The following is a 23,013-nucleotide window of genomic DNA, read 5'->3' as shown; positions in this document are numbered from 1 at the left end:
CACACACACACACACACATAGCGATAAATAAGACTCATCTTAGCGGCACATTGCTCTGTCAGACCAAATAAGGAGCTTTCATCTTGCCTCAGTGATACACACACGACTCTTTATTGAGTCAAGGCACATAATTGTGGTACCTTGACTTAAGAGTGCCTCAACTTACGAGTTTTCAGATATAAGAGTCTCCCAGTGGGCCAAATTTTCTTTCTAGTGAGTACAAAGAGCGTTGAAAGCAAAAATAATGCTCAAACGGCGCCACAATCGAAACATCAACGCAGAGGCGTTAGCTTAGAGACAAGTCCCGCGTCCCGCTTGTGACACGGCCATTAGTCAGGCGGCTACCCACAATGCAGTGCGGCAGAACAGATCGCTCTCTCTGTGCTTGTCAAGTGAGATTATCTTGTTGTTGTTATTGTTTAGCAGTGAAGGGTCATTTTGTGTGTTTTAGCGGCAGCGCATTAGCAGTAAAAAGGCTTGATTTTAAGTGTGAAAATGGACTGGGTGCTGATCCTCTCCACAGGAGGTTTGAGGTAAACACAATGTCCTCCAACTCTTGTTGTTTGGCATTACACTTCCAACAAAATCAAGTCAGCGCTACTGTACTGTAGGCTGACCAGATTTTCAAAATTGACAAAATTTACAATTTTTCTAAATGAGAAACTTCATGGCTAGTCAATCCGGGGACCGGCGGTTATGCTATTATGGGTAATTAAGCTAACGCTAATGCTATCGGGGATGACAGTTTAACAGTGCTAAACAAGTCAATGTATTCACCTTTATTTCACTTTTTATGGTCTTAGTTTAGTGCCAGTGGAGCAAACTTTGTATTACCAAGTACCCACGCTGCAATGTACTCACATTTAAGCGTATTGAATTGGCTATGTCCTAGCATGGAAGTGGTCATTGAGCGCAACAACAACATCGGAAACGTGCGGCCAGAAAAATGTCATTCCCGGGTCAGTTTGACTAAATTAGACATGGCAGCAGAAAGTAGTTTTAGTAAACTGTTAATTGGTTTATCATATGAATCACCATGGCAACTGTGTGATTGACATACACATGGGCCAAACAATTGACTTGCTGACTGGACTCAAGAAAAACCGTGACGTTGGGATCCGCTCTCCGTGGAAGTGGAATTAAACAAAGGGGCTAGCGATATCTATCATGACGATATCTCCATTAACTGTCCTGATCTGGTTCTGTAGTTTGACCATTATGGGTCATTTTCTTCCGCATCCTTCTAGCAGTATTTTCGCCAAGGGATGGCACACGCCGGTGTGATAACGACATGTCTGGGTGAAATTTCAGCTCCCTTCTTTCAACGCCTACCTTTTGATGTGAAATGCCTTTGATGTAAAGATCAAAGAATTTGATAAACTACCACAGAAGGGTTCAACTGTGACCTTTGGTCACCTTCCAGATAATTTTTGCCGCTGGATCGACTCGAAGCTTTTATGCACCACATTTTCCAAAAACAACGTTATCCAGTGTGATAACGACATGTCTGGGTGAAAATTCAGCTCCCTTCTTTCAACACTTTCCTTTTGATGTGAAATGCCTTTGATGTAAAGATCAAAGAATTTGATAAACTACCACACAAGGGTTCAACTGTGACCTTTGGTCACCTTCCAGATAATTTTTGCCGCTGGATCGACTCGAAGCTTTTATGCACCACATTTTCCAAAAACAACGTTATCCAGTGTGATAACGACATGTCTGGGTGAAAATTCAGCTCCCTTCTTTCAACACTTTCCTTTTGATGTGAAATGCCTTTGATTTTAAGATCAAAGTATTTGATAAACTACCACACAAGGGTTCAACTGTGACCTTTGGTTACCTTCCAGATAATTTTTGCCACTGGATAGACTTGAAGCTTTTATGCACCATATTTTCCAAAATCATCCCAGCACTTGGCAACTGCGACACGAACGGCGCCGACGTCTAATAGGAAGCTCGTAAACTGTCCCGCAAACTAATGGCTTGACGTCTAATGGCAGCCTATAAATACCACGAGTACGTGTCCGTATCCAAAGAGGCGCTTATCAAGTTTCTCCCACTAAAGTGCACTCATCCGCTCTCCTAAGTGGCGAGGATGCGCTTGTGATGATAGCCACCTGTTAGTCACTATTCCAAACCTCCTGATCAAATATGGATGCTCCCTGTCCTTCAATAAAAGTGTCCCCCATGCCCATTTACTGCCCCCCCCCCCCCCCCCCCGCCCCCCTCCCAAGAGTTATCAGTTAGCCTCTTGGCTACATGTCCCCAACCTTGGCTGTTTTGCTGTTTTATTAACTATGTGTTGAAATATGAATGCGAGTCCCCTCGGTCAAGCCTGTCCCTTCCCCAAGCTGAGCCTTTGCTGAATTATGAATCCGCCTCGTCACCTCCCCAACACCCCCGCCCACCCATCTTTGTCCGCCACTTACCCAGTGGCCTCCTTAGCACACCATCTCCACGGGATGAAATATAGATGTTGGTCTCTGAGAGAAGCTCTGAATGCGAAAATATTTACCATTTTTGGACGGATCACGTATTCCAGATGGTGCTCTTTCGACCCGTGTTTAGAAAGATAGCCCGCTGTATTCATTTTTGAATGTATGATCGATCCGTGGATATGAACTGACCGGTAATGAGAACGGGGTTCTACTAAGTCCGTCGCGTGGTCGGCTCGGACCTCGGTCTTTGTCATTGTCATTGCCCCTTACACGGTGACCATGCTAAGTGATGAATGGCCTGACAGGATGTTCTGCTGGGCGGGACACACGTCTGCCCATTCCAGCAGTGGGAAATAACAGGCAGGGGACAGCAAGACAGCACTGAGAGAGGAAAAGCTGAGACCCAAGACAGGGACAACAAGAGGATCTACAGTTTCAGTCGGAGGAGTCAAAAGCAGAAGCAGTGGGACGAAAATAATCTTCAAGGAAACCTGAAGGACATGACAAACCCCAGCCGAATCGATCTTGTCCCAATATGTGGCCTTAGACCATACTGTAGGTGTCAAACTCCAGTCCTCGAAGGCCGGCATCCTGCATGTTTTCCGGTTTTCTTTCCCCAACACACCTGATTCAAATAATTAGCTCATTAGCAAGCTCCGCAGGAGCTTCAAAATGATCCCAATCATTTGAATCAGGTGTTTTTGAGGGAACAGGTTTGAAAACATGTAGGATACCGGCCCTCGAGGACTGGAGTTCGACACCTGTGCCTTAGACCTAAAGGAGATGATTTACTTGATAGGGTACATGTTGAAGAGCTTGAAGGAGACTCCAGGAAAATCTGATGAAAAACCTGATGAGAGAACCAATAAGGAACCTTCTGGCCTACCTAATAAACCCTGGTGGAAAGGACTGGAAAAAGATCCCTTGGAAAATTAGAAAGTCTCATTGGCGATCTAAGTAACGTTCAACGAGAGATAAAACTTCGATTATTAACGTGGGTAGAACGTTAAAAAAAAGCCCATGATGAAAAACCTGAATGACATTGAAGCAAAATCCTCTGGAAAAACTTGAGTAAAATCTGGCAAACAGTCGATGGGAAAACAAGAATATGCCTAGGGATCTACAGTACCTACTGAAATCTGGTGGAAAACCTAGAAGACAAAAGATTCCCTAAACCAGGGGTGTCAAACTAATTTTTATCGTGGGCCACATTGTAGTTATAGTTTCTGTCAGAGGGCCGGAATACATCTAAAAATAGTCTAAAAAAGTCAGTCATTGCTTAAATTTTAAAGTACCCCTGAATTTCTCTAAAATCCTGAAAATTTAGGACTTAAAAATAGAAACCTGTGTCTAATAAACGGTGTTTTCGCTTATTTACATCCTTACCTAGTTTTGAAATCAGAGGCTGGTAAAAACTGTTCAAAAGATAGATCTGGAACAGAAAATTGTTTTGTTTTTGTTTTTTTTAAGACAACCTGCAAGTTCAGCTAGAAACTTGAAATCAAATCAGCATTTGGCGGGCCACATAAAATGATGTGGCGGGCCACTTCTGGCCCCCGGGCCTTGAGTTTGACATCTGTGCCCTAAACCAAGGACAATAAAACTCTCGTGCAGGAGTGGCAAATTGTGATCCTCAAGAGCCACAATCCATCTTGTATTTGATGTTTTCTTTGAACCAAAATTTCTGGTTCAGATAATCTTTACTATAGTATTGAAAACAGGCTGGATTGTGGATCTCCAGGACCGGATCTGGCTACTCATGCTCTAGTGTATAACCGGAGGATAGAACCTGGAGGAATTTCCTAGTTACCAACCTAAAGGAAAGCCCAGTAGAGATCAAGTGTTTTTAAGGAACTTTTGGGGAGACTTGTTTGAAAACCCTGGGTAAAACATGGAAGATTTCACAGGTAGGACTCTGAATCAAATCACCTCATGGACAACCTGGAAGAGAACATCTAATAGAAGCTGAATATGCTCCTTGGAGGATCAGAAATACGCTTGCACAAAACCTAAATGATTCACCCAGTGAGAATATAAAAGAACAGCTGGTGTAAGCTTGAGGGAGACTTGAAAAATCTGCTAGGAATCCTTGAATGTTGCTCTTTGGGCTGGAGATCTTGAAGGGTCCATCACAGGATCTGAAAAACGTTTGCTGGGCTTTTTTTGGTTCTTTGGCTTTTTATTATCACAGAACTGTTCAATCAGAACCAAAATAAACCCCAAATCAAATATTAAATGCCCCTTTCATTCTCAAGGGTCAAAGTGCAAACTTGGCCCTACCTGGATCCATTTGGTGGTCTAAAAAAAAACGAAGAAAAAGATGATGATGATGCATTGGAGGCATCAGCAGAGTCCGGAAAGAGCTTTGGATGCACCTTCGCATCTGAAGTGTCAGCGCATTTTGTCTGAGTGGCAAGGCGGCGGCGGCCGCTTTGTCGTCCGCGCTGTGTGACGCCATGCGCAAAGCGAGGTGGCGACGGCGGCGGTGGCGTGTTATGTTTTATTCACGATAAATCTGTTCCTGCCATCATGGGACAAAGTGTGTCTCTTTCAAGATGCTAAATCTGGAGCTTTGTCTTGGAGATGTACCATGTATACAAAAACACATACACTTTATCTGGCAGTTTTCTGCTGATATCAGCACATTGGGAGTGATCCATTAGTGAAAAAAAGGGGGTGAACTTTGTTGCTTTTAATGGTCAACTTTCTTTATGGCTAAAATCGTCATGCCGCAATGCGCAGAGCCATAATGGACGAAAGAGAAAAAGAATGGCGGTAGCACATGTAGCCGTGTTGAAGTCAGACGCACTTTTTTGAGTGAAACTCTTGTTGTACATTTTTTTCTGTAAATCTATCAAATTACGGTTTTGAACGTTAAAATCACCATAACTGCAATTAAATGTGATGTTATATTATTGGCGAATACAAAGAAGACAAAATGTGTTTAAGCAAAATGAATACTATGCTAAAACGCCTCTTTTTAGCATTTTTTTTAGCAATTTTTGTTGACCAAATTAAGACACGACTAAATGTCATGGTCTTGTCTCATTTACTTACTTGATCCATCCTGACTACTGGTGGATTCGTTTGTAGTGAAATTTTTCAATTTTACACATTGAAAATGACTGAGGGAAAAGGCTTTGTTTTTGCCATATGAAGTCTAATTGCCATAAAATAATATTTTTAAGACACTTAAATGCACTTAACACAAAAACATTTATCAAGTTGATTTACCGTAATTCCTTCATTATTGGACACCTTTTTCCTCAAAATGGCCAAAAATATGAATGCAAAAATGTATTTTTTAAAATTATTTAAAACCATTCAAAGAAGGTGATATGTCAGCCACATAATCTGAGTTTGACGCATAGATGCACATTTTTAAACTGGCCATATTCTTATTTGAAATAATTACCATAACTGTTTGAGCTTCAGGCTGGACGTCAGTTGGTGTTAGCAGCCAGTGCCTGTTGGAGCTAACAGCATCTTGTGTTAGCTAGGGTTGTTCCGGCATTATTTTTAATAAAAGAAGCGTGAAGACTGAACCAACGTCCGAGTCCACCCTTGTTCACACGTAGTAATAGTACTAAAATGGAGAGGATTATGTCTTCAATTGCGTGTCAAGGTATGAAAACACGGTTAGAGAACACGGAAAGGTATTCCATTTGACTTGTTTATTAATTGTGATCTTTTGGCACATACTCAGTCATAATTTTGTTGGAACACAGATGGTGCGCAACTTCGAGAATTTCTATAAAAATTCAGTTGAGCTGCATCGCGTAGGAAAGGAAAAACAACTGCTTCGAGCGCATCCAAGGTTACACTGGCGCAGCGTTCGCTGACCACTCACAACATGGGAAATCTGAAACATACTTAACCCGCAACAAATGTATAACTTACGGATATAAACACAGGAAAATTTGAGGAATTTAATGACGAGATTTATTTTGTTATGCTATATTTACAGTATTACATTGTCACCAAACGGTTGTTGTTACTTATATATAGAAAACACCATAATTTGACCGTAAAATTAAGGGTGCGTCCTATACACAGGTGCGTCCTATCTTAGAGGAATTACAGAATATTGCCTCTTGTTTTGTTCAAAACAATATAATTTTAGGCATATTTAGGCAATTTATCTAGATTATAATCTTATTTAAACTCTGCATGGCAGTTTTGGGGGGTGCAAATGTTTTTTTCTTTTTCATGCAAAATGTAATTGGAATAAAAGCTAGACTAAAAATGTGATACATTTTCATCATTTAAGCCTATCAGTTTTTGTCCACCGAAACTAAAATGATCATGACCTGGGCTAAAGTAAGACAAAAAAAATGCTTAGGCTAAAACTAAAACTAAAACTTTACTAGCCTAAGAAAACATCGCTAATACTAAAAATAACCAAAACGACAGCAAGACCGGCCCAAAACTAATGACGACCCCGAACGGCAATCTGAATGGAGCGGCCCTCCGCCAAGGCTGATTTACGTCGGCGCCTTAAAACATTGAAGTAATTTAAATCGACAATCCAACTGTGAAAGTAAACAACAAGTTATCTCGGTGCGCAGCTGGCGTTCTTTCCTTACTTCCTGTTTGTTTCCTTTTGGCATTGGTAATCAGGTGCGCCTCTGTCTGCGTCTGAACATGACAGATGAAGAAATAAACATAAATTTAGTTAGTCCGTGCGGGGAAATTACTTTTCTTCTTCCCGTGTCGTCCAGACTATCCGATAGTTTCTAGCGGAACAGAAACAAGCGTTGTTGCTTTAATGAGGAAAGAAAAAAAAAAAAAAAGCACCTGGAGGCTGTCAGCTGCAAGACGGATGTTTGCATGTTTAGATGTTTTCTGCGCGCTAACCAAACGTATCACAAAGTTCTTTGATGGATGGCCGAACTCCAGGATTCCGTGAGTTAAAAAAAAAAAAAAATGAGGCTGAATAAACAGGGATTGGGGTTTCAATGGAGGTTTGGGTTCAAAGCGTCAGGTTTGGTTTTCAAAATGACTAAAGGATCAAATCAGGAGTTAAATTCGTCATTTGAATTTAAATGAATGTTTCCAATGTGATTTGGGATTGTAAAATATGAGTTTTTGGCAGATTTAGGGTTTCAAGTTTTGTAGGGGTTTCAAAATCTGGTGTTTTAAACGATGAAAAATGTTCCAAAATATGTGTACAATTCATCGTTTGGATTTCAAATTGGGGTTTCAAGACATTATTGTTCTACATTAGGATTGATAGGGTTTCAAAAATAATTGAAGTTGAGTATAATCATGAAATTGTTTCAAAATAAGGGGTTCAATTCAATGTTTGGGTTTCAAATTCAAGACAAAGTTAGGGTTCTGACTGGAATTATAGCAGAGTTTCAAATTTGAGTTTCAAGTCTCGGTTCAGGTTTCACATAATAGGTTTAATCCAGGGTTAGTTTCAAACAAGGTTACTGTTTTTAAATGTTTTGTTCAAGACAGCATTGGGGTTACATAGTAGAAGCCTGAAAAAAGGGTTTCAAATTAGTTTGAGGTCAGGGTTTTAAATTGCGATCAACAATGATGTGAGCTCTAAACCGGGGTTCAGTTCAGTGTTGGGGTGCCACATTTTTGTTTCAAGACATTGTTGTGGTTCTAAAAAAGGAGGTATAACCGGATTTTGATTTTTAAATTATGGTTTCAAGACCCAGTTAGTGATTAAAGCCTAGGTTAGGCATTCTCATTTGCGGTTAAATTCAAGGGATGGTTCCAGATTTCAAATGTGGGTTTTAAGTTTGAGTTTGGGTTCCAAAGTTGAAGTTTAAACCAGGTTCAGGTTTTCAGTTTAGGGTTTTAAGTACAGTTGAGGGTTCCAAACCAAGGTTCGGATTTCAAATTGGAGTTTCGATACTCATTTAAGGTTTCAATACACAGTCAGAGTTTGAATTTCAAGTTTCAAGATCAGGTTAAAAAGGTTATATCCAGTGTTTGGTTTTCAAAATCAGGTTTTGAGCCAAAGTTGTGGTTTCTGATTGGGATTTCAAATTACGGTTTCAAATTTGGATTTTTACTCACTCTCTTTCAGCTTTTCAATTTACATAGCCGTTCAGCGGTCCAGCAAAAATGGATTGTTGACATCTATAGCTATTAAATAACAGTGAGGATTTCAAATTAGAATTTCTAGACTGTTAGGGTTCCAAAGTAGGGTTTTGAGATAACATAATCTTCTCCTGTGAGGCTTTTCTTCTTGACAAATGTGTCAGCTTTGGCCAATTCTTTGCCTGATTGACTCTGGAAGTGGTGTGTGTGTGTGTGTGTGCGTGTGTGTGTGTGTGTGTGTGTGTAGGCGGGTCTTCGAATGACTTTGTGGTTGCGTATGTGTGACCTGCGTATGTGTGACCTATATTGCCACTTCATCCCTGTGTGGGCCGCACAAAAACTCCTTATGAATATGCGTCGAGATTTTTGTTATAAACAGAATAATGTGATTATACCCATGAATGTGAACAGCATTATTCAGGTATAAATTTATGGATATCATAATAAAAAGTGTCCAGTCCTTGGAAAAGAGCACAAGAAGTCATGAGAACATAATTCCTGCTATTTATTATCGTTAATTGCTAGGGAGCAAATATTTCAAGCGCATTTCATCAGTGTGTTGTTTATCATTATAAAGCAGCATTGGAAATAAAGATGGATGACTGTGTGTGTGTTTGTTGTGCTTGTCTGCCCTGACCTGCTGACGCTTCATCTTCATCATTTTGTATTACCCCAGCAAAAGCAAAAAGCTCATTGGCACGTAATTAACATCCAAAGAGACAGCCGGAATGTGTAAAATGAATTGATGTTGTCTTTTCTTCCGCTTTTCTTCTCTGTCTTTTGTCTTAGAAAGTCAAGTTGACAAACAAGGCCGTCAGCATGGAATTCATTTAACACTTCATCACATATTTTGACAAACGTATTTGCTGCTCTCGAACCTAACGGCTGGCTTCTAACAATATTTCAAATTCCTGTCTATTGTTTGAATTCAAAAGCGAAGGTTAAAATCAGTTTGAAACTCTAACTAGGAGTTGAATCAGTAAATTGAAACACCAGCTCTAATTCAAAGACCTAACCCAGGCTCTAAACCCTAATTTGAAGCCCTAGCTGTCTTAAAAACCTTCATTTGAAATCCTAAACATGTTTTAATAACTCTAATTTTAAACCTCTGTGAAACTGTCAATAAGCAAGACTGGAGAAAAGAACACAACCTGAGTCAAAATGTGTCCTTTGCAATAGGGTTTGAGTCCTAATTAGGGTTTCAAGAAACCCTAACTCTAGCCCAAACACTTTGAATCCCTCACTTAGACTTGAAACCAAAATTTAGACACATATCCCCGACTTAACACCCTACTTTGAAACTGTAACCCTTTATAAACCCTTAGACCTTTCTTAAACTCAGACTTTGAACCTCCAAACCGGTCTTGAAAGTATTTTCAAACCTTAACAATGTTTTTCCAATACCTTCCAATTCCAAGACCCCCTTACCACTCCTTGAACAAATACTGATTACTGAATACAAGAATGTGTGATATTTGTTTAAATGAGATCAAAAATTGTTCCATCCGAAACCCTAACCAAGAGTTGAAATCCTAATTTGAAACAATAACTTTGCATTGAATCAATAATCACAAGAGTTCAAAAGATCAAAAGTGCTCTACCCACCCCCACCCCCCAAAAAGTGGAAAGCAAACCCTTTCTTGAAACCCTAATTAGGACTCAAACCCTAACCATACTTTGAAATTCTAATTTTCCACCCTAATTTGTATTTCAAACCATAAATCAGGCTTGGACCACTCATTTCGATCCCTGACTTGATACTCGAATTAAAAATCCAAACCCATGTTTAAACCCCTCATTTGAAGAATCTGTTTTAAAACCTTACTTTTACGTTTTTGCTTGGCTTTAATCTCGACTGGTTGTTTGAAATGTTAACTGTGAATTTTACCAAAATACCGCAGGCAGTCATGAAACCCAAACACTCATTTTGACTATTTTGAAACCCTAAACCTGGCTTGAACTATGTTTTAAATCCAAAATGTCAATTCATTTTTCAAACTTGAGACCTTAAGTTGAAACCCTAATACTTGAAAGTCTTTTGAAACACTTACTTGAACCCCTCTTTTAAAAATGTGACTCCTGTTCAACACCTCACTCAGGCTTAAAACCCTAGTCCTGGTTTAAAAGCCTTACCCTAACTTGAAACCCTATTTTAAAACCCTGACTCTTGTTTTGGCACATAACTTTTTTAAACTCAAATACATAATGAATCTTGCTGACCCTAAATTGAAACCCCGACACAAAAATCCTGACTCATATTCGAATGACACCATGCCTCATTTGAGACCTAACTGGAGCTTGAAACCCTAATCCTTTTTTGAAACCTTAACTCTAGCTCAAACACTTTGAATCCCTCACTTAGACTTGAAACCAAAATTTAGACACATATCCCCGACTTAACACCCTACTTTGAAACTGTAACCCTTTATAAACCCTTAGACCCTTCTTAAACTCAGACTTTGAACCTCCAAACCGGTCTTGAAAGTATTTTCAAACCCTAACATTAGTTTCTGCCCCGGAAAATACTGTAAAAGTGAGCCAAAAAAAGATTTTGATTATTGCAAGTTGCTCGGTAAATCGGCACGTCCTTGTTCCCATCATCCCCATCCTGGAGGCCAAGGTCTCGCCGGTATTGTCTCGGTGGCCGTCACCCCTTTCAGCTTTGAGTGCTTTTTTTTTCCATCGCCGTCGCTTTTTATGCACCGGTTCTTTAATGGAGACATTCAAATTCCAAAGGCCCATTAGAGCGCAGGGTGTGTAATAGGAAGATGATGAGGTGTGCTGGATGTGATTACAACATCTGACACCTGCATGGATGAAGAATTGGTGAAAGCCGCCGTCCTGTGCGCACAATTGCTACATGTGATTTCTAATTCATGGGGAGAAGTGACCTACTTTTTATACCGACACAGGCTCTTTATACCAAACTCACCTCCAACATATTTCTATGTACTCCAGGCCAATAAATCGAAATAATTCTAATAATTCATCATTTTAAACATCATCAATTTGAAAATTAAGTAAATCATGAACTTGAGCTTTAGAAGAAAAGAAAGTTGCAGAATGTTGGTTGGATTTTTTTACATTTTTACAATATTCATGGGGGATTTTAAAACTTCTATCTTGCATTTCCTGGCTTGCCTGGATTGTCACTTGGCGATTTGCTCATTGGTTACTTGAATGCTATTCAGTTTCTGGGCACCCCAGAATGCTTTGTTCAACTATGTGCAAGCGATTTATTCATTTAAATCATACTTAAAAATCAAAATAACACAAAAGTCTCTTAATACTTAATTCTCAACATTGCTCTTTGATTTTAGATCCCTACAACAAATGTGCTGAGTAAGACTGTGTACTGTATGCTTTTCAGTTCATGAAAACATACCTGAAATATGAAAAAATATTTATTACAGTCAAAACTTGAACGTTATACTAGTAAAAATAGTTAAATAAACAGACTATTCTTTTAGGCAAGTTATGCACAAGTTATGAATGTTTAAATTCAATAGTCGTTATTTTTGTCAGGATTTCCACAGGATTTCTTTTGAATAAATCAAATTGTTGGGTTTGTTTCTATTTTATTAACACTGATGAAAACTACAATCATCCAAACTTGATGAGGGAAATTGAGTTGTTATTATCATATGGCTTTATTTTTCTCAAAAATGATTGGCCCGTTGCACAAGCACTATGGCTGACAGCAGAGGCAGTGCAGCAGAAAGCACAGCCTCCAGTAAGTACAACCAGAGGAAGAACAAATATTGAGACAAGAGAACATGATGATGTAAGTCAGAAGGGAGGAGGCAGAGATGGAGGAGTGGTGGGAGGTAACAAGTGGGTGAGAGATGCCTTCAGGTGGCCAATTTTCCTCACCCTGTTGGAGGGAGTGAGCAATTAGGGCCGCTCCGTGTGCGCGCGTGTGTGTGTCTGTGTGCGGTTGTGTGTAGCTTGTCATGTCAACAGCAGGTGTTGTGCCGTTTTAAAGGCAGCAAGCAGACCACTCGGAGCACCGACCTGTCTTTTATCAACACTTAACACACACTGCACCACAGAACACCAACAGCACATTTTACAACTTTGGACTACACTTTCAGTGCTTCCAAGATTAAATCCACCATTTTGAAAAAAAATCCCAAATCCATGCATTGAAGCCTTTCCCTCTTTCTTACTTCTTCATACTACAAAAAAAACCTGTTGCACAGTATGAAATGTTTTTTTCTGCATTTGCGTTGCACTAAAATTTACGACTGCGAAAATAACCCAGCAGCAAAAGTCTAGCTTGGTTTTGCAGTACTTTCCCCCGTTGTCATATGTTCCGCCATACTCTAGGTGGCAGCAAATTGACTCTACAGCATAGAAACAACACTATATAACAGAAGAAGAGAATCCTAGTAGATTCAAACCATCTAAACAGACTCCTCATCTGTCAATGTGGTGCTTGCCAGGAGTTGTTTATGGTATTTAGGTCACGGTATTTCTTTTCAGACGAATCATAAAGGCGTTTGTTCCGGCAAAATTCCATAAGCAATAAAATTCCGGAAGATACGCATTGCAAAAAATCTGTTCCGCGTGGACTCTGCGCGGAGGGCCGTGGTAGCCGAAATAACGTCATTTGATGTGCGGATCATTTGACTCGCGTGTGTAAAATTTAAACCAAGTTCAACACTTGAGATTAGATGAGATTAGAATATGGTAAGTACAGTAGTACCTCTATTTACGAACATCTCGTGTTATTAACAATTCGGGTTACAAATTTTTGGCAAAATATAATTGAGAAACACTGCTCTAATATACTGTAATTGTAATATATGTTTGTTACATTTTTGATGTAAGTATGATGTACGTATAAATATTAATAATGTAAAGTTCACGAGCATTTTTGAGTGCTTGGAATGGATTGGGCTATTTACATGTAGAAAGTGCCTCGGCTTACGAAATATTCAAATTATAAAATGACTTCCAGAATGAATTAATTTCATAAGTAGTGGTACCACTTTACTTCAAAACTAACCTCAACATACCAAATGATTACAACACAAACATCTTGTTCTGTTTTTATTTTGAAGTTCCAGAAACGTGTCATGGCAATCCTGACTCACAGGAGTCGCGAGTCAACACAATATTGTTTTGAAATATTCAATTTCTAATTCAGGGCGCTAAAAAAAACACTTGACACTTGTTGCCAGCGTTTTTTTTTTTTTTTTTAGGAACTAGCATAAATTAGCCGCTAGCTACTAGCACTCCATATTGTTTGGGTAGAGCAGTCAAATTGCTTTTCGGAGGCATTTCAACAGGCAGAAATGACTTGCTCTGATGCTGACAGCTTGGCAGTTGCTGTTTGTACTGATCACTTTTGAAGTGTCTCTGCTATTATCTACAAAATTATCCCCAAAATGTATTGGAAGGCTTTAGATTGTGTGCCTAATAAAGTGGGAAGATATGCAAGTAGAGAGATCTGTCTGAATTTTAACGCTGTGACGGGTTATTTCAGGTTGCTAAGTTTCTATTATGTGGCGTAACCCCGCTAGCTACATCCAGCTAGGACATGCATGATGTATGCATGATGTCACCCCCCACTTTGTGGTTTGTGCCAGCAAAGTAGCAGGTGCTGACAAATAGGGCAGGAAGTAAAATAAGGCGGTCAAGAAAATTACCTTTGAAGTTGTTGTGAAGTGGGACAATTGTTACTAAAAAGTTTATACTCATTATTAGCCTGGATTTTCAAAGCCCCCTAAAAGCTGACCTGAATATTGTTACTCAAACGAATCGAGAAAGTCTCCCTCTTCCGAATGGGATTGTGATTTGTGTTAGATTTTCTTTTGTTATATGGGTTACATCGTGCTTTTATTTGTATTGCAAAACCGTTCGTAAAATACATCGTGGGCATCGCGAACTATATCATAAAACACAACTATAAAATAATGATATTTCAATTTCTATCCATGTTATAAAAAAAGTACTTTTCTCACTTCCCTCCTGCTGGTCATTTGTGCGATCTGCGCCATCCGTATGTGAGCGCGCCCGAGTGTGTAGGTGTGTCATGTGTCTGCGTGCACCGGCATGAATAATGCAACGTGTTGTGTTAAATGATAACGAGGCAACATGAGGTTGTGTCAGGGTTGAAGGAGGCGATGTCCCTACAATCACCTGCTACCCTCACAGCATGGACGCTGTAAAAAAGGGGGGGGCGGGGTCACCGGGGTCACTTCCAGGGAGAGGTGAGAGTAGTTCAGCTAGTTGCCTGTTTGTGGTCTTCTCACCTTTTTAATAAGCCCCTTTCACACTGCCTGGCAAACGCTGCAGGCCAAGATGCATCTTCAGCATTATCCACTACATACAATATTAGAGCTCGGCAGATATGGACGATTTTTGGCGGGGGGAAAAATAGACTATTTGACCTATTGGGAAAAAATATAATAAATGAATGAACATTTGTTAATAGTTTAATTTTGTGTGTATTAAATAAGAACAATGTTCTTTGTTTACAAATGCTGTAAATTGTTATAGTACTTACAAGTAAAAAGGTACAATTGGCAATGTTTTTTCAGCATTAGCATGTTTAACTTATTCAATCCCAAAGACTTTTTTTTTAATTCAACTTTAATATTAAATAATAATAGTAAATAATCAATTACTTTTGGTAGCCAAAGTAATTGATTGTGTTAGGTAATTAAGTACGAAAGCTGCAGTGACTAAAAGTATATGATAACTACTAAAATAATCTTTTTTTTTTTAGGTAATTTATGTGGGTAAGTGTTTCATCTCCTAATTTTATACCAGACAGTTTTAGATACTACTTGACCCTTTGATTTACTAGACAATCCATGTTACATTAGCATGTGAAAAAATAAATAAAAATGATTATGCAACTGGGATAATAATGTCTGGATACATTGGCATTGAATGAGTTATGTATCTTGGACGGCATGTTTGGACTCATAAAAAAACGTGAAAATAGGCCCCTGGCGTTGACTGAGTTAAGTATCTGGGATTGAATGTCCGAACTCTTAAAAAAAAAAAACATGAAAATACGTCCCTGGCATTGAATGTCTGTACTCTTAAAAAAAAAAAAAAAACATGAAAATATGTCCTTGGCATTGAATGAGTTAAGTATCTGGGATTGAATGTGTGGACTTCTAAAAAAACAAAACAAAAACAAACAAAAAAAAAAACATGAAAATACATCCCTGACATTAAATGTCTGGAGTCTTAAAAAACGTGAAAGTACATCCCTGGCATTGAATGACTGTACTCTTAAAAAAAAAAACATGAAAATATGTCCCTGGCATTGAATGAGTTAAGTATCTGGGATTGAATGTGTGGACTCCTAAACAAACAAAACAAAACAAAAAAAAAAAAAAAAACATGAAAATACATCCCTGGCATTAAATGTCTGGAGTCTTAAAAAACGTGAAAGTACGTCCCTGGCATTGAAGGACTTTAGTATCTCTGACTGAATGTCTGTACTCTTAAAAAATGTGAAAATATGCCCCTGGCATTGAATGAGTTAAGTATCTGGAATTGAATGTCTGAACTTTAAAAAAAAAACGTGAAAATATGCCCCTGGCGTTGGATGAGTTAAGTATCTGGGATTTAATGTGTGGACTCAAAAAAAAAAAGTGAAAATACATCCCTGGCATTGAATGTGTTAACTCTTAAAAAAACGTGAAAATACGTCCCTGGCATTGAATGTCTGGAGTCTTAAAAAAATATGAAAATACAAATGAGTTTAAGTATCTGATATTGAAATTCTGGCCTCTTAAAAACGTGAAAATATGTCTTTGGGACTGAATGAGTTAAAAAAAAAGAGAAAATTCTACTATTTTTAGTGGGTTAATTGAATAATTTAGCCTTTTTCAGCTGTTGAAAATAATATTGTGTAGATGGTTAATTTAATAACTTTAAATTAAATAACTAAAAAAATAATATAATAATAATAATAATAACTAAAAAAAGAGGCGGGTATTGTACATCTGGTGGCATCACTTCATACATGCCAATTTTTTGTCATTATTTTCAGTTGAAGGCAGCAGCAATCATTTGCTTTCCGCCACCCAATAAGTGAGCTAGCGCCTATTGTTTACCGTCATAAAAAGTTCTATACTTTTTGTCCATGCGCCTCGCTGTGCAGGAAGTAGATGACACTTGATGCATTTGGTACTCCTGCATAATAAACTGATATAAAAGGAGGCGCGGACAAAAAAAAAAAAATGCATCTGTCGCTACGGTGCCTTCATCTCTTTTGTGCGCTCTTCTTCATCCGTCATTGTTTGTGTTCCCCTCTTTCATTTGCCCGCTGCCAAATTGAGACTGAACGAGCTCCAAATGGCTTGCGAGCGCAGACGGAGACACTTCCAACACTCTTTTATGAACCATCATCTCACACACACATGCAAGAACACAGGCTGGCTATCAGCAACCTGCAGCTCTGCGGGATTTTTTTTTTTCTCGTAGGTTGGGATGTTTGGAAGGACATTTCATTACGTATATTTGCGCAATCGTGAAGGATCCGATGGGAAAAGATACAAGTTATTGAGTTTAGAGCGATTCGTTATCGCTATTTGGTGAATGGTCAATAAAGGAAAGCGCTCTGATTAGTTTGGGAGATGAGTAAACTTCCTGTTTGCAAATTAAAAAGGTTGTAAAACAACTCATGCTTCAGGAAGGAACAAAAAAAAAGTTAGGGGAGAGAAAAAAGACTGACTCGGTTTTGACTACGATTGTGTTCTTTTCTCCAGTCTTTTTTATTAATAACTGTGACAGGATCCAGTTTGAAAAATGCAACCGTTACCAAGATTGTTATGCAAAGATGAGAAGTATCATAACTTTTTTTTTTTTTTTATCCATTTTTGAAGTATTTACATGATGACTGATGGAAATGCTGTGGAAGTACTTCGGTTTTTGAATTTGTAGCTCGACTATTTTTAGTGGGTTAGTTGAATAATTTAGCCTTTTTCAGCTGTTGAAAATAATATTGTGTAGATGGTTAATTTAATAACTAAAGTGTTTTAGTGTACATTTAACATGTTTAAAAACATTTTCAACTTGCTGTTGATTAAGAATGTCCCATGTGCTAAAGGATCAGGTGACAGCCAATCACAGCTCACCTGTTTTCTAGGTTTAGTCACGTGACGCTAATTCACAAGATGAAAAGTGATTGGTCGTTACCTGAGCCTTGATTACGCAGTTTTTCAGCTGACAGCAAGTTAATTTTTATAAGGTATTAACTGTAGGTGGAAAATAAATGACCTATCAAATTATTTATAGAAAATGTTTTACTTTTAATTGATGAAAATTTGAAATTCCTCTTTAAGGAATATTAATAAGGCAAAACGAAAAATATGTATTCTACAAGTCATTGTAGAATCCAACCAATGAATGAAGCTCTAATTAAAGTACAATCATAATTTATAATCAAGCAAAAGTAATTAATGATAGTGTCCTATTCGGTCTCCTATTTCACAAATTCTGCAAACTTATGTCAACTTATGAGCACATTACAACAACATTTAGTTTAAGAATTTTACTGTGAAAAGTTGGTCATTTTAAAATTGTCATTCACAATCCCCCTAAACGTAGCTTATTGTTTTGAAGTTAATGTGATTCAAACAAGTCAAGAAATCTCAAAGTAGGAGATTAAATAAATATGTCTTCATTTGTGAATTCTGCTGTAAAACGGTGCTGGCAATGTAGACATTTTTTAAACATAAAAGAAATTCCGAAGATCTCAAAGCTTGAGTTTGGGATAGGGAAAACTGTGAATTATTATTATTATTAGTAGTAGTAGTAGTAGTAGTAGTAGTAGTAATAATAATATCATAATTGGTTGAGAAATCTTAGTGATAGCATGTAAAAAAAAAACAAAAAAAAAACTGAATAATTTTAAAAAATCCATAATCAAAGACACTTAATCCTTAAAAAAAAAAAAAAAAAAAAAGCATATCAGGACATTGGTGCGCTCCTCATCTTTCCAGATCACGACAAAAGCAGAGCCAAGTCGGTTGCTGGGCAACAGGCATCAAAGTTGAGAACCTACCATGGATTTCCTTGGAACAAACTCAGGAGGTGTAAAGTGGTACTGTGGACATTTGAGGTGAGTCCTGATGCTTTTTTTTTTTTTGTTTGTTTTTTTGTTTTTTAATGGGTCCCATGGCAGAATTCTGCAGCTTTGACCCACACCCATCAATGAAAAAGTCACAACTTTCACACTTAAGTGTTACACATCCCCCATTTTAAATTAATTCAAGTAAAATTCCCATAATGACTGAAACAGCCGACAAAATTCGAGCAAGTCTTTTATCAATTTCCATGTGTTTCAATAACTCCCTGGTACATTTCAAGTTTTGTTATGAATCATCATACTTGCCACTAGATGGTGCATTGCATCTGTTTGGTTTTGAGATAAGCACAACTTTTGAGTTGAAGATATAAAGAGGCGTCACAAAAGCTTTAAATTTAGTGGTGTGAATATCCAAATTCTTTCTCAACATGATTGAACAAATTATTGTATTGTGCCCCAATGTATGTGACAGACACCGAAAAAAGTCCATAACTGGCTATATATGACAAAAGTCTAAAATTCTGGTCAAATACATTTTTTTATGGAGGGGAGCTGACACCCTTGACAAATGCTTACTTGATATAAGCCAATTGAGCGTTGTAGTGATAACTGTGACCATTGGATGGCAGTGTTTCCACACACAGCACAGCTGATACCTACATGCAAGTGTAACTGAAGAATGGAAGTCAATCTTTCAGTGACAGCACCCATATTAACATAGACAAAGCCCACAATATTCTGTTGGCCTTGAAAGGTGAGTGAAAATGCTAAATATACTGGCCCTCTAGAGGTCGCCCTTTTGAACAACGCTTGGCGCTGAAAGAGTTCTGGAACATTTTTTCAATGTTATTTAAAACTATGAGCACGATTGGTTTTCTGAATGTAGTTAGCATTTTTTGTTGATCACAAAATTAGCTATGATAATGAGAGCAAGTTACGAAACGTCGTTTTGACAGCACAAAAGTCAAGCTAACGCTAGGCTGCACGTAACAAGCAGGTGTTAATTTTCTTTCAAAATTCCACGCTGATTGTTTTGGAGAAGCTCATCCTCCGAAAATGACGCGCGTACACGTTGTCTTTCCAGTTTCCAGCCAACCCGATCCAGTAATTGCATTTCCCATTTGACGCCATCTCGTCGAAAGCGCGTCTAATTGAGCATAATCGCTAGTAAAATCGAGTCAAAACAATTGTATGGCGAAATGAAAAATATCATCCGCGATTACCAGTCCGTAAAAAGTTTCTATCAGCATGTATTACCATTTTTGTCAATTAATGATTAGTTTTGAGAGATTTGAAGAAGCGCTAATGCTGCTCCAGTTAAATATCAGAGTTTTTTTGTCACTCGGCAGCAGTCACCGAAGGGATGCGGGAACGAAGTCTTATTATAAAACAGTCGTCAAAGCGCAGATGGAGCGACGCAGACAGACGGCCGCATCATTAAAATCAGAGTTATAAAAAGTTGATAATTAAAGACGGGCCTCGCAGGAGGAGGAGGAGGAGGAGGAGGAGGAAGACGGGGGGATAATTGGCTTTCTCTGCCTCAATACTTCGACCCACTTTACCGGCAATATGTTATGAATGTGGTACACATGTGTGCGCGCGCACACACTTTTACTGTATGTGTGCCACGCGACTTTATGACATATGATTGGGTTCTTCCAGACAATAAGTACTTAACCCTTTAAATTTGCTCATTTGTTCCGGAACATCCCAGAAGAAGTTGTACATTTATTGTCAGGGTATTGTTTTAAAGTTTAATGAGTTTGTATTTTACAGGTATTTATCTAAAATATATGTTGTATGCTTTCAAATCTAAAAAAGAAAAGAGACATTTTTAACATGTTGTTAGCCTAATGCTAACATTTTAGCTATGCTAAAGATAGAAATGCCATCTGTTAGGGTTGCTAAAATTTTCGTCTCCGAGTTGGTGCCTACCAGTGAAAAAAAATTATGGACCACGAACTTTAAGTTTTTTTTTTTTTTCTCATGATTTGAGCCCTGCAGCTCATGGTCCTGTGGGCTCTTTTTTGTGTCTGTGTTTTGTTTTGTTTTTCCATCGGTAGAGCAAATGTATTTATCTGTTCAAGGTGGCAGTTTATGGAACAACTATGAAAAACTGTGAGTCAATGCCTGTGCTTAAAAGTATTTTTTTTTTTATATACTGTAGTATTAAAAACATTTTAAAAATATGCATAAATTGAATGAGACTTCCAATATTCATTTTAATCACACCCAAAGGCCTGAAATAAATATAAAACACACACCAATATTCTCTCTCTTGAAAAACCTTTTCCTGAACTGATCTCCACTTAGTCCACTAGAAAACCATCAGGTGTGTGAGTGTAGCTAAAAAGAGGAAATAGAGGGTAAGAGGAATAAGAGAAGGATAAGTGGAGGAAGATGAGGATAAAATGGAGGATGAGGAGAAAAGGAAAGTGACAGCAGGAGGGCGTACAAGTCATGCAGGAAGTGAAATCCGATGTGGAGTCTTGTTATGAACAGTCAAGAGTTCACCCAACCGTTCACAGTTCAGCGACTAACCTTTGCTCCTTAAATTCGTGTGTGTCTGCGTGCTCCTGCGTGTGTGTGTGATGTACAATGAGTTCTGTGTGAGTGTGTGGAAATGGTGTAGCTGTCTGAGACGCCGTGTGACAACGAAAGCCACTCAGTGACCTTGTTGCCTTTCAAGCACACACACTCGCATGCGATAACTGAGCTGGTGCATTCATTTGAGTGTGTGAATCATTCTCTCTTTGGATTTTGTAAGATTTTGTCCAAAAAGTAAAAGCGGATGCAGGAAACGGTAGGTTTATATGAGCAGGAGCTTATATCCTGATTTGTGTGCTTTTCAAAGTCCTTCTAGGGTAAATGTCTTTTTTTGAGAATAAGTCTTGGCATTTTCTTTTATCGTAAACATTAAATGTTAGAAACTTAAAATCAAAACCCGCGAGTTTGAAGGATATATTCTAAAATCTACCCATTGGGATTAATGGAAATGGACCGGAATCTTTTAGTCAGTCATTGGTCTAAGATAGTTAGTTAGTTAGCTAGCTCGTAAATTAGCAAGTTCGTCAGCTAGCAATTCAGTTAGTCAGTAAGTAAGCTAGCTAGCCAGCTCTTTCCAGCTGTACTGCCTGACAGATTAAGTTCCCAGTGGGAAGACCGAACGCACGCACGCACGCACCAGTACTCTGTTTTTGGTGCACATTTCCGAACAGCACTGTTGAGCTACGCACAAAATTTCTGAATTATCGGCGTGAACATTTTGCGTACTCTCACTGTATACCCCTTAGCTATTTAAAAAGTTAGTTAATCATCTAGCTGGCTAGTAACTTGGTTACCTTGTTTCCTGGTTAGCTAGCAAACGAGTAGGAATGTTTGTTAGCTCTCAATTTAGCTAATTTGTTAGCTAGTAATTCAATTAGTCAGTAAGATAGCTAGCTAGCCAGCGAATTAGCTAGCTAGCTGGTTAACTGTTTCCAGTTGTTCTGCCTGACAGATTAGGTTCCCAGTCGGTACACTGAATGCATGCACCAGTACTCGGTTTTTGGTGCACTCTGAATTTCCGAACAGCACAGTTGAGCAACGCACAAGATTTCTGAACTGTCGGCGTGAAAAAGTGCATGGCGTGCCCTATATTTCCGAACTCCCCCTTAGTTAGCTCTTTAAAACGTTCGTTAGTTAACTAGATAGCTAGCATCATAATTAGCTTTTTTTGTTTTTAACTAGCTAGCAAACTAGTTACAAAGTTAGTTAGAACCAATGCGCACTTGGGTGTATTTCTGAACATGCCCTAAGTTAGCTAGTTAGGAAATTATCAAGTTAGTTACTAAGTAATTTAGCAAGCTATTTTAGCTAAGCTATCTACTTACTATTTAACTACGTTGTTAGCTGAATGGTTAGCTAGCTAGCAGTTAGACATTTCACTTAAGCATTTAAATGTATGCATTTATTCTAAAATATTATCACAGAAAATAATACAATGGAAATGTGGGACTGTTGTTTTCTGTTATTTTTTTCCCTTTAATGGAAATCGATTGTAATCTATTAAGTCAGTCAGTTTAAAACTTCACTTTTGAAAATATTTATACCATAATTTCTCAAAGGAAATAGTTGAAAATCAATTTAGTGAGTCATTATTCAAACTAAAATGACCTGTTGTAATAATGCAACAGTTTAAATAAAACCGTGCCGGGGTTCGTTTGTCTTATCCCCTTCAATGCAACACAATCGGACTCCAACAATGACAAAGGCGACGAGGCAGGAGAAAAGCGTCGAGGTGTTTTGTGGTTGCGTGTGGCGTTTGCGTTTAGATGGGCACCGACCACGATGTATTTTTAGCGCTGGCGGCCAGTCATCAATAACCTCAGACGTTTTTAAATCAGCCTTCACCCATCTATCAGGCTCGCGTGATGCCCGGGGCTCGAACCCGTGCTCGAACTCATTCATCTTGTC

At 38.4% G+C, this 23,013-nt stretch overlaps 1 protein-coding gene across 1 annotated transcript in view; it reads left to right on the top strand.

Annotated features, from left to right (window-relative positions):
- The window catches only part of LOC148419921 (uncharacterized), a 246,039-nt gene that overhangs the window by 195,234 nt on the left and 27,792 nt on the right, over window positions 1-23,013 (top strand). The window contains exon 4 of the mRNA XM_088422280.1: window positions 18,473-18,591. Within this exon, the coding sequence (XP_088278406.1) occupies window positions 18,473-18,591 (119 nt within the window). The remainder of the gene's footprint in view (window positions 1-18,472; window positions 18,592-23,013) is intronic.

The sequence above is a fragment of the Hippichthys cyanospilos genome, chromosome 8 (genome assembly GCF_059441005.1).
Source record: "Hippichthys cyanospilos isolate Australia breed blue-spotted pipefish chromosome 8, RoL_Hcya_1.0, whole genome shotgun sequence".
Classification (NCBI taxonomy): domain Eukaryota; kingdom Metazoa; phylum Chordata; class Actinopteri; order Syngnathiformes; family Syngnathidae; genus Hippichthys; species Hippichthys cyanospilos.
The sequence above is the reverse complement of the archived record's forward strand: the minus strand, read 5'-3'. Positions and strand labels throughout refer to the sequence as shown.